This window comes from Rutilus rutilus (genome assembly GCF_951802725.1).
Source record: "Rutilus rutilus genome assembly, chromosome: 3".
Taxonomy (NCBI): domain Eukaryota; kingdom Metazoa; phylum Chordata; class Actinopteri; order Cypriniformes; family Leuciscidae; genus Rutilus; species Rutilus rutilus.
Window position 1 is genome coordinate 1,418,711 of NC_140211.1, and position 13,226 is coordinate 1,431,936.

Below are 13,226 nucleotides of genomic sequence, written 5' to 3' on the forward strand. Positions count from 1 at the left end.
TATCGAAGATAGAAACGTGTAAACCAATGTCGTGTACACTTTAGAGACGGTCCCTAAATGTGCGAATGTCCAACGTCAAGCCAACTTTATGCCAGTCTATCACTGGGAAACGCTCAGCATTAAGCTTTGCGCGTTATTCTGAGTCCATCTGCTGGCCTGCGAGTTTGGTCTTTTATATCACTGTAATTAGTCCATTAAGCTGCGTTAAGCGTTTTATATGTCCAGCAGGGGAATCCTGAAGTACTGAGGGAAACCCTAATAGCCTGCATGAGGCACATCACTACAATATAAAGTTAAGGCAACTAAACAACCAAGAGAAATATATGTCAACCTCAAATGTAACATTAGATCTGTACATCCGCATCGGGGAATAACATTAATCTCGTTCACGGTAGAGAAAGATGCATGTAGGCTACACAGGAAAAGTAACCGTGAAGACACTGAATTTAACATAAAACAGCCGTCATAATAAGCACAAATACACTTACATTGCTGTAAATGAGTTTTATGAATGAATGGCTTATTCTAACTGTTGCTGGTCTTCGTCAACAACACGCGCTTGCACCCCCTGCTGGTGAGATAGACTAACAGCAGATGGAGAGTATGCTCGGCAATCTACTGCTTTCCCTGCAGTTCCTGGATGTCAACGTAGAATTTACTGTCGAATTTGAACCACTGAATTTGTGGAAGTGAATTTGCAAAGAGAAAGAAAATTGCCTGTTGAATATTATAGGTTGTTTTTTAAACAGTTTGAATATTTTGGAAGTGAAATATGAAAGGTGAATATGGATTATTGAATTTTTAATAATGAAAATGTGTTTGAAATGTTTTTAATTGAAATATTCACAGCTTAAATATTCAACCATGTTAAATTTCAACCCATAAAAATGCAAGCCCTAAAAATACAATACATTAGAATGCAAGCAGGGTTAATGCAATGCCTATTTTCACAAGTAGTGCAATTCAACAGGCTTTTTTGTTTCAAGAACATTTGACATTATTTTACTTCCATACATTCAGTTTTGTTAGATTACACTTTTCAATAATTCAAATGTACACAATTCAATTCAAATCATTTTGTCATATTATAAGCTCCAGGTGTACAGAATACAGCGCGTCACTATTATTCAGATCTATCATATGTCTGATCTTCTCTTTCTCACAGATATTTACATTATTTTTTTTTTTTATATTTTTTTTTTCACGTTTTATGATCAAGCGCAAGCCAACTCGTGTCCGCCGGGTTGATTTTCAGTGCGTGTCTCTTTAAATGCTAATGAGCAACTGCTACGCAAACACCATATAGAAGTGAACTCTGCATCCGATCACCCCTTTAAGGAGGAAATACTCAGCAATGGTGTCGACTTATGAACTTACACATGGTTTGTCTTAAAGCATATTAAAAACACCACATAGACACATAAACAGCATTAAAAGCGGGATTTACACCACAGGGACTTTAGGATAACCTAGATCACACTGCTGTAAAGCTACAGCGGACAGTCAGAAAGACGATGCAAGAAAATACTGAAAGATAAAACCTTTATTTTCCCTTTTTTTTAAACGATTAAAGTGCTTTTGATTGACATGAACCGTAGATGAATTAAGTGAGCAAATCATAAAGAGCAGCATCAGCATTTAAAAAGAAACGTGCAAACAAGGTGTTTACGTTAAAAAAGCATGTAAAAATCCTTCAAATGCGATTAAAGCCTGTTAAAGACTGAAGAATCCGCTGAAGAAGTCGAGGTTCTCCTCTTCGGTCTCGACGCCATCGCAGAACGGAGGAGGGATGAACTGCTCCGGGTCCTCGATCCCTGTCACGGCGTTAAAGTAGCTGGAAAACACACGTTTATTACTGTTTATTACTGTTAATGTGCTGTTACTACCGTGTGTGTGTGTGTGTGTGTGTGTGTGTGTGTGTGTGTGCTCTGCCAGAAGCGAGCGAGGTAAAACCTCTTATTCCACAACCTCGGAGTGGAATCTTCTCCAGACTGAGTCTTGTAGTCAATTTAAAATGTTGCATGTTTTTTTATGTTTATATATATATATATACACATACATAGTAACTAGGGCTGGGTTTCGATTCAGATGTTCCAATTCGATTCGCAAGCTCTCATTCGATTCTCGATTTCGATTCTTCGATTATTATTGCGATTCTCGATTCGATTCAGTAAATATAGATTTAATACAAATTCTATGTTTATAAAAAAGAACAGTGAACATAAGTTTACAAGTGGTTAATTAATAAAAAGAAATGAAGAACTCTTTTTTATTTTAGGTACACTTGGGGACATTAACACAGAACCCAACTCTATATTTCAAATGCATTCAATGAATCGACAGGATTTTGATGGAAAGATAAAAAATTGATGCAGAGTCAGAACAGCCTCCGCCTTGATCATGATCGGGTTATTCATGTCTAAGATTAAACACACATAAGATCTCCCAGCATGAGCTGTAACATGTAAGCCTATGAACAGCGGAGGAACACTAACACTGGCTTTTGGGTGATAGATCAATAAATATGGGGAAAAAAATAGATTTGTGGCATTTTGAGAATCGATTCTGAATCGACCACATTTAAAAAAAAGAAGATGAATTGAAAAATCTTATTTTTTTGCCCAGCCCTACTTGTATGCTCAGGACCGTCCTGTGAAAGAGATGTTAATCTCAGTGAGTTGTTCTCTCCTGGTTGAACTATGACGAGGGCTGGAAGAAACAAATTGCACCGGGACATCGACTGATTTGTTGTGTTTGTGTGTGTGATCTTACGAGGTGACGACCCAGCCGGACTTTGGCGTGTAGTAAAGCGTGGACACCGGGATGCAGCCGAACTCCGTCACCGTGGCCACGTATTTACCTGGAGACGACAAGCACTGTTAAAGGTGAAGAAAGAACTCTTCTGCTGTGAGAAACACTCTTTACTGCAGCTTTACTCTGAGGAACTGCAGGACGAGACGGGGTTTCATGAAAATAGATATTAAGATGTTGTTTCACTTCACCTGACAATACATTTGTTTCAGTTTTTATGGTCACATGAACTAATAATGAAAAATACTTTATTGCTGTGTACTAATCTCAGCTAATGTTAATTTCAACATTCACTAATCCATAATTCATGTCAAAAGCTGCATCTGGTAATATTATTTAATGGACCTGAAATCAAGTTGTATTTTATTAACTAACACATTTAAAAAAATGTATACCTAACTTTTTATTTCTCATTTAACTTCACGTTTATTATTTTTAGTTTTTTTTAGTTTTTAAATGCATTTAAAAAAAAAAAAAAATCCTTATTTTTTTATTTCTTATTTAACTTCATTATTATTATTTTTATTTATCATTTCCTTTTTTCTTCTCATTTTTTAAGTACATTTAAGTTAATTTTTTTTACATTTTTAAGTACATAAGTTTTCATCCCTAACTTTTTATTTCTTATTTAACTGAATAATAATAATAATAACAATGATTTTTTTTTTTTTAAATACATTTAAAATAATTTTTCTTATTTAATCTGATTATTATTTTTAATCACTTTTAAGTAAAGCACTTCTGTGTTTCACTCTTCAAAATAAAGCTTCTTTACTGGCATCGATGTTTGGTTGTTGTCTTAGAGTGAAGAGTGTTTTAATAATCTTGTTCTATACAGTGCAAAAGATTCTTTAGATTATTAAAACACTCTTCACACTGAGAAAACAAAGTTTTTCTTAGATCTGATGACTGAACGCTTCTTTGTGGAGCTGAAAATGGTTCTTCTACATGTGGCCCTGGATCACGTCACCAGTCTCGAGTCGCACGGGTTTATCTGGGGCAATAACAATACATTATATGGGTCAAACTTATCCATATTTCTTTTCTGCCAAAAATCATGAGGATATTAAGTAAAGATCATGTTCCATGAAGATATTTAGTAAACTTCCTACCGTAAATATATGAAACATGTGTTTGTGTGAGTGAGTGCAGCACAATCGCCTACAGAAATGCACAACTTTAAAGGAGATTCTCAATGTTTAGATTGTTTTGCCTCAGATTCCAGAGTTTCAATAGTTGTATCTCGGCCAAATATTGTCCTATCCTAACAAACATACATCAATGGAAAGATTATTTATTCAGCTTTCATATTATCCATAAACCTGTAAATGTACCCATGTGACTGGTTCTGTGGTCCAGGGTCACATATTTATGTACTTCATATAAACGCCCTGCGATTGCACTTTTAGTAAACTAAATTTGCATATTTAAAGTCTGCTAAACGGGAAGTCATTTTGTACTGAATACACTTTAGTTATCCGGAAACAGTGTCAGCTTTCACGTGTGTGTGTGTGTGTGTGTGACAGGGTCACATGTGGATGTGAAGCGTTCTCCTGAGCTCTGAGTCACCTGCGGTCTCCGGCACGTCTCCGGCCCAGGTGTTGACCAGCAGCCCTTCTCCCGGCGCCGACGAGCCTCCCAGAACCACCTGGGCCAGCCATGAGGCGTTGCGAGGGATCTGGGACGGGTGGAAGGCGGAGTGGAGAGGATTCTTCTGACAGGTTCTGTTCCTGTAGTCCATGGAGTACACCACATGCTGAGCACACACACACACACACACACGTCAGCACGGTCCATCTCAACACACCATCAGATGCTTTCCCACACAGCAACACAGTGTCGGCCCACATCTGGAACACGCGGATTCCACACGGCCGGATCTGGGCCGGATCCGGGCCGACACTGTGTCTGGGTTTATAGCTGAATTGGACTCATAGAGTAATGACACTGTCTTTATAATAATAATAATAAAGTTAAATAAGATATAAAAAGTTAGGTATGAAAAATGAATATGTATTTAAAAAATAAAAATGAAATGATAAAAAATAATAATAATCATGAAGTTAAATAAATAAAAGTAAGGAACAAATATTTATTACTGTATTTAATCTATTAAAAATGTTTAAAAATAAAATCAGAAACGACACTGTCTTCTGTGTCTCATGTCAGATCTCTGAAATCAAGACTTGACACACACACACACACACACACACACACACACTGACTCAACCATAACTGTGTGTGTCGGTTCAGTTAACATCTGCTGAGTTTAGCCACTTTGGCTTTGACTGAGTAGAAGATTGACAGAGAACTCATACTTTAATCTTAGAGCAGGTTTAGGATTCTCCAGATCAGCATTCCCTCCTAAACCTGATCAGCTGACCAGACCGGTGTAGTCCTCCTTTCTAGTTCTTATTTCATGATCATTATTGTTATCTATCATTGTATTTTTTACACTTTTAATGAAAATAAAAAATACTTTTTATTTTTTATTAAACTTCATGATTATTATTGTTTTTATTTATCATTTTATATTTTATTTTATCATTTATGTTTTTATCATTTTATTTTTATTCCTTAATTTTTATTTCTTATTTAACTTCATGATTATTATTATTTATAATTACATTTTTTATGAATTTTTCATACCTAACTTTTTATTTCTTATTTACCTTAATTATTATTATTATTATTATTATTATTTATCATTTTATTTAAACTTTTTTTAAATACATTTTAAATCATTTTTATTCCATAATTTTTTATTACTTATCTTATAATGATTATTATTTATCATTTTATTAATTTGATCAGCATTCTCCCCTAAAAGTGTTCGGCCAGACCAAACCGTGAGTTGTAGACACGTGACCCAGACAGCAACAGTGTCGGCCCAGATCCGGCCCACATCCGGTACACATGGGATTCCACACGGCCCGGATCTGGGCCGACACTTTGAGGGCTGGTGGTCTTCAGTCGGCCTGACGGGGGCGCTACAGCGGGGAGAACTACAAACCCGCTCATAACTCCTAAACCGTGTGTCTTTTGATTTGATGAAAAACCTACTTTTGCGAACTAGATGTAGGTTTTTCAACCGATTGGAACCAAACCAGTGCAGAGAATTTCTCTGGACTCTGAATATCAATAATTATGTTTTTATGTATGTGACGGGACGCAAAAAAGTTCGAAATGGGCGTGGCCACTCTTACTAAAACGGCTGTAACTCTTGAACGGAATAAGATCATTTCACCAAACTTGGTACACGTGTGTACGGGCTCGCTCTGTGGTCGCGTGAAAAAGGACGCGGTGACTGGCCACTTGGTGGCGCTATAACAGGAAAAAAAAACACAAAACTGACTGTCACTTGAAAACTGGCATGCGGAGTCTCGATCCCAATTTCCTATGGTAAATTGCCTATATTGGCTGTACATGGTCTGGTCTTGGTCCATCTATGATGTAAGTGGTTACAAGCTTGCATAATAAAACATAATGCCATTTTCCGCATGTGCTTAAAGGCCTTAAAGCGATATATATTCTCTATAGATTTGACGCTGTCCAAGTTAAAATGCGTGAAACACACAGACTCTGTCTTTGAATGTGCTCTTCTGACAGTATATTAAAGCTGTATTCAGTGAGGATGTGGAGTAAATCATTTCTGGCCAGTTTCAGTTCCTGTAGGGCTGATATTTCTCAGGTTTGTGTTTCAGTACGTGGGCAGGAGAAATGATGCTAGTTCCTCAGTGATTGTGGTTCACCTCTCGAAACAGGAACAACATGTTCAGATGGAACGATTCGCTATCAACGTGTCCAAATTCCCACACACGGATGCGCTGACCAAAAGCATCGTAGCGATATTTAGCAACCGCCCAATCCTGACCTTCCCGAGCGCTCTGAAACACACACAGAATACAGTAAAAACAGTGGAATATTATTCCAGTGTAGATCATCTGTTCTCTATGTGAATATACAGTAAAGTGTAATTTATTCCTGTGATCAAAGTTCAGCATCATTACTCCAGTCTTCAGTGTCACATGATCCTTCACACATCACTCTAATATGATGATTTGATGCTCAAGAAACATTTATGATTATTATCAGTGTTGAAAACAGCTCAGATTTGAAAGCTGATGCATTTTATTTCTCAGGATTCTTTGATGAATAGAAAGTTTAAAAAAACTGAATTTATTGGAAATAGATTTTTATAGAAATACTAGAAATATATGTGAATCTATGAGTAACTTAGAGAAAAGCTTCAGTGAGCTCTATACAGAACAGAACGATTCTATATAAGCAATGTCTTGCATGATTGTGCAATAATTTCATGTTTAATAGTTTTTTTTTTTTTTTTTTTTGGATGAAGTATGCAGTTTAATTCATAAAAAAAAAAAAAATTAAAACCAAATTAATTAGTTAACACTAAATCCATTAAATGATCCCATGATGGAAGCAATAAAAGCTTCTGTATTTGAAGCGTCAGGGCTTTTTTAGTCAATAATATAATCATCATAATCAGTGAATGTGTAATAACTCACCACGCTCATACTGCCGGACAGCAGCGGCGGAGTGTCTGTGAAAGCAACATTACAGCATTAATAACTCATGTGAATCTGCTTTATGGTTCATATCATTCATCAGTCCAGCTGTCATGAGGGAATGCGATCAGATTACAGACGCGTTTGTAAGCGGCGCGGCGGCGCTTTCTGCGCGTTACTGTCTTTCTTTACGCAACACAACAAGATTAAATGAAATACATTTTCTCATATGTATTACCTCGTTATTTCATCTGATCTGACTCCATAAATGAATAAGGTTTTAATGATATCTGAGCATCATTAAAAGTGAGCGAATGCTTGATTATTCTTTTTAATCTCATTAAGTATGTTTCCTCGCTCAGATTAGGAAGTTATGTCTCTCAGAGGTGTGAATGTGATCGTGACCGAGTTCTCTGTTTAACGCGGGTCTCACGATCACATTCACACGTAATTGTTATATATCTGAGATTGGTCGCATTCACGCTTACACAATCAAAGATACTCTGGTAAAGCCCCCGTGGTTTCGCATACACTTAAATTTAACGTAACGTTTACTTCAGTAGAGTTATGGCCACTAGGCTACTACAGAAGCTGACCAACATTACTTCTCTCATTATAGCTTTGGATTGGCCAAGCCGTGGTTTACGGACACTTATCAAAAGTAACCAAATATTAGTCGTTACTAATCTGACGCAGAACTTGCGGGAACATGCGAATCCGTTTAATCTACTGGGGGAAACAATTTCAGAGTCAGTCGGAATAAATTAAATGGGTAACACTTTAGAATACTGTATCTTACTTACTGCATAACTAATAAGGAATTATTGAGGAACTAATAGATAATTATTTATTAACACTTAAGTCACTACTGTTAACTACTAAGGAAGATGTGTTAACTAATTAGTATGTAATAGAATTGTATGATTGTGTTAAATTTCAGTTAGTTAATCAATAACTAATGAATTATGTCATAACACTTGAAGAACTATTATTAATTATCTATTAATTAATGTGCAAGAAAAATAACTAAGAAGTAACTACTAATGAACAGTCTACAATAAACCGTTTTATTTTAGCAGTGGAGTGGTGGATGAAGTACACAAATCAAGTACTTGAGTAAAAGTACAGATAACCCAATAAAATATTACTCCAGTAAAATGATAAACTATTGGCCTATTCATTTTCAAAATTACCTTAGTAAATGTACAAAGGTAATTACTTGAAAAGTAAAAAGCACTGATCAATGTTTTTTAGTTTATTTTCTAGCCAGTTTTAGTCATTCTTCAGCACTAATAAGAAAGATAAGTGCAGACATTTACTAGGCTATATATTGATCTGCAAATAAGCAAACTTTTTATTTAATTAGCAAAATGTATCATAATGTATGATAACTTATCTATTTTACAAAGGTTTAGATAATACCGTTAATAATGTGTTTTTTACAGTAAGTTTGATTTGAGTCAGAAGTATGTGGTAATTCTGTATTAATTACTAATGAGTTCCCTATATTCTCACTTTAGAATACTGTTCAAGGTTCCAAGTAATTCCTGAAAAATTATCTAATAATTATTTGTTAATTACCAATTAATTTCCTTATATGTTCACTTTAGAATACTGTTTCAGGTTATAAGTAGCCTAATTCCTGGATAATTATTTGATAATTATTTATTAATTACTAATGAGTTCCCTATATTCTCACTTTAGAATACTGTTCCAGGTTCCAAGTAATTCCTGAAGAATTATCTAATAATTATTTGTTAATTACCAATTAATTTCCTTATATGTTCACTTTAGAATACTGTTTCAGGTTATAAGTAGCCTAATTCCTGGATAATTATTTGATAATTATTTATTAATTACTAATGAGTTCCCTATATTCTCACTTTAGAATACTGTTCCAGGTTCTAAGTAATTCCTGCAGAATTATTTGATAATTATTTATGAATTACAAATAAGTTCCCTATATTTTCAGTTTCCCTCAGTCATTGCCTCAAACATGAATTTACTCAATGGCATTCTATGCTGAGGAAAACAGACACACACAGTACTGTATATAAAATATAAAAACTAATCTGAGGTTAGTTTTGTATGACTGTTCATTAGTAGTTACTTGTTAGTTATTTTTCTTGAACCTTAATTAGTAGATAATTAGTAGTAGTTCTTTAAGAGTTATGACAGAATTCATTATTTATTGATTAACTAACTGTTACTTAACACAATCATAAAAATATATTACATACTGATTAGTTAACACATCTTCCTTAGTAGTTAACAGTAGTGAAGAAGTAGTTAATGAATAATTACCTATTAGTTCTTCAATAATTACTTATTAGTTATGCAGTAAGTAAGATACAGTATTCTAAAGTGTTACCATTAAATGTAACAATTTAGTATGTCAGATAAATGTATGATGTCAATTTCATAATCAGTTGAAATATAATAAATAAACAACATCAAATGCTCTATAAGATAAGATGTGAAGCTGACAGCCTCTTCATCATCTCCCTAAACACTCAGAGCAAGGCAGAAACCTCTTTTCTAATGTAAACACGAGGTCACAGCGGGAATTTGCATTAAAGCTACAATAAGATTTTTGTAATAAAATATCCAGAAATCACGTGCACAGTGTGATATATTTCCTGCAGTTGTGTACTTACAATATCCCAAAAGTTCCCAAAGATTTTTAATTTCAGAGAAATTCCAGTTGTAAATAATGGCTCATCCCGGTTCACTTGTCGCCTGTCAGTGATGTAATATCCGCATTATCCGCTCGTACTGGCGTAGTAACCATGGCGACAGATGTGGACAACTGCGTTACGTCTAGCGGCGCGCTCACACTGTTGTTGTTTTGGTCAAACATTATGGACCATGGGAAGCAGACTTTGGGACAAAAGGAGAACTGAAACGATGATCAATATCAGCGTGGCGTTTTCGAGATGCCGAGCGCTAGCGTCCGCGGCTAACTTAGACTCACTCAACAGAGACGCGCAAATGTAGAGGTGAGCAAATGTACATAAAACTAATCAATGTTATATAGCTCAACATGATGAAATGTTAGAATATGATCAGTATGTTATTCTAATGTTGATCTAGCTCACTGCTAGTCTCATACACACAAACTAACACACAGAACTTTCAACACACTCAGTTTAGTGTGATAGTGTAGAGCAAGTGAAACAGCGCTGCGTTACCTCACACGTTTAATTCCTCTAATAAACTGCCCTATGTGAGTAAGTTAGTAATTCAGCACTTGTGGGTAAGTTAGTTCGGTAGAATGAAATGTCCTTATTCCTTTATATCCGCGGGACTCGCGTGTGGCGCTGATATCTATCTCTCATTAGCAATCGTGACCTTCATACCACGGTCATGTTAAAAACATCAATGTATTCACTCATCCATAAACATTATTAGATCCTTCGGCATGATGACAAATTCCTTAATTACGCTTATGCGTCATCAACCGACGCCTTTGTTATTGTAAGAGGTTAGCGACCCCTAGCGGCGAAGAAAAATGACACATTGTAGCTTTAATCACTGTCAGACTTACTGGGGCAGAGGTTGATTTACATGGAAACATTCGCGAACGATGGGAATCTGCGTTGAGTTTACACCTTTGAGAACAGGATGCCATTCGCCTGGACGACACACCTTCCTCTGTGCGCGAGTTATCTCTAAACTCTTAAACACCATATTACCTTCTAGTTTACTTCTGTGGGAATGAGACCTTTGTACCAGTCGCACTGAGACATTTCAAATGATACCAGACATGTGTAATACTGTATGATAATTATTCACATTTAACCATATAGATTCTTGGGTGAATGTTGGTGATCTCAGCATGAGGGAGAGGGAGTGTCGATTAGGATGATTCTGAGGTGAGACTTGCGTCTCGATAGCGCACGAGAGAGAGTTCAAATGTTTATTTCCTCTGTTCTCTCAGAGTTTCCCTCTCTTCCAGTTCTTCCAGTCTGACAGTTTAAATGCTCAATCATTCTCACGTGGGATTTTGATTAATAAACTACATTTAAATATTCATGTCACACTGCATGACCATTTAAATTACCTAAATTAAATGAATTGCAAATAAATAAAATAGTTTTAAGCAATAACCCTCACTGAATTTAGTTTAACTTATGATATAGACACAAAAGAAATTTGAAACAGTGACCTGCGTTCAGAAACACACTTTTGACAAATAGAAATAATTGAATATCTTAATTATAGTCATTTTAACACTGTCTTAACAAACATCAACATTTCCACAACAGGGTTATTATTGTTAACTTACACTAAAACTGTACAGGTTTTAAACATTAAATGCATTATAAAAGAATTCATATTATTATTAAACTTTTTTCAGGAACGTTTCTCATTTTTGAGCTTTTAAGTACTAAAATGACTCAAACTAAATAAACTACAAATAATAACTAAAACTTAATCAAAACTATAGACATTTCAAAACAGTAACACTTTACAATAAGGTTCCATTGCTTGATGTTAATTAAAGCATTAATAACATACTAATAATGAGCAACACATTTCTGTTACAGCATTTGTTCATCTTTATTAAAGTAATACAAAAAAAATGTTCATTGTTAGTTTATATCAGTTCAGGTCCATTATATAATATTAACAGATAGACTACTTTTGATTTTAATAATGCATTAGTAAATGTTGAGATTAATTAACTGAGATCAATAAATGCTTTAGAGATATTAATAAATGAATAATTGTTATTTCAACTAATGTTAAGAAATGAAACCTTATTGCAAAGTGTTTTTTCTTCAGACATGTACCATGGTATACTCTTCAGAGCACCTGTGATCCGCGTAAATAAGATGATACATGAATATAACAATCACGCAGTATAGCATGTTATTATGATTATGCAGATGATTATTACAGTACAGATCTGAGAAACCCGCTTACGGCATCGCCTCGGTCTCTGAGCGGAACAGCTTCCGGTCCAGATGAGCAGCAGAACCAGAGAGAGAAGAATTGGAGACTTCATGACGATGATGAACCAGAACCTTCAGTGTGTGTGACCTTCAGGCGCGAGGCTCTCGCTATAAACACACTCCTCAACTTCCTCATTCACTGCCACTCTCACTCAGAGTTCAGTCCGGAATCCAGTCGCCGGGTGACAGTATAAACACACTCCTGATCCTGAACTTCCTCATTCTCTCTCAGTCCACAGTCCGGAATCCAGTCGCCGGGTTTTCCCTGTCAGCGTGTTTACAGTACAAACTCAATCGTAAAAGTTTACGAGTTTTAAAATGTGATTACTGGATCAGGATTATTTAATTTTATTTATATTAGATATGCTTATATAACTAATAACAGAGATATTAGCATAACTAGAATAATGTTTATATCTAGATTTAAAAAAATATATACTTTTCAGAATACCTGTGTGTGTGTGTGTGTGTGTGTGTGAGAGAGAGAGAGAGAGAGAGAGAGTCTATATCATAAATTAAACTAAATTCAGTGAGGGTTATGCTTAAAACAAATGTATTTATTGAAAAACAATTTCTTTAAAATAAAATATCTCCCTTTGCTTTGAACTTTGAGCGTTGGAACTTTGCAGATGTTGTTTCTGCTCAAACAGCAACATTACACACTAACTAAAGCTAGAAAAGTCAAATCATACTCAACCACCCCTTTAAGAAAATATTGTGTGTGTGTGTGTGTGTGTGCTTATTCTTAATAAAATTGTGAGTGTGTGTGTATGTGAGTGTGTGTTTGTCTGAGTGAGTGTGTGTGTTTTTAAAAAAATTGTGAGAGTGTGTGTGTGTATGTGAATGAGTGTGTGTGTTCTTAAAAAAAATTAGAGAGAAATATAGAGAGAAATCTGCACAGCTCCAGTTGAGGGGGGGGGGTATTTTC

At 35.3% G+C, this 13,226-nt stretch overlaps 1 protein-coding gene across 1 annotated transcript; it reads right to left on the minus strand.

Annotated features, from left to right (window-relative positions):
• Positions 1 to 1,525: 1,525 nt before the first annotated feature.
• Positions 1,526 to 12,573, minus strand: epdl1 (ependymin-like 1). Its single transcript, XM_084405383.1, has 6 exons — positions 12,270 to 12,573; positions 7,341 to 7,375; positions 6,564 to 6,698; positions 4,381 to 4,567; positions 2,773 to 2,860; positions 1,526 to 1,834 (listed from the first exon to the last, which is right to left on the minus strand). The coding sequence occupies exons 1-6, from the start codon at positions 12,349 to 12,351 to the stop codon at positions 1,714 to 1,716; spliced, it is 648 nt and encodes a 215-aa protein (XP_084261509.1). The 5' UTR covers positions 12,352 to 12,573; the 3' UTR covers positions 1,526 to 1,713.
• Between the last annotated feature and the right edge of the window lie 653 nt (positions 12,574 to 13,226).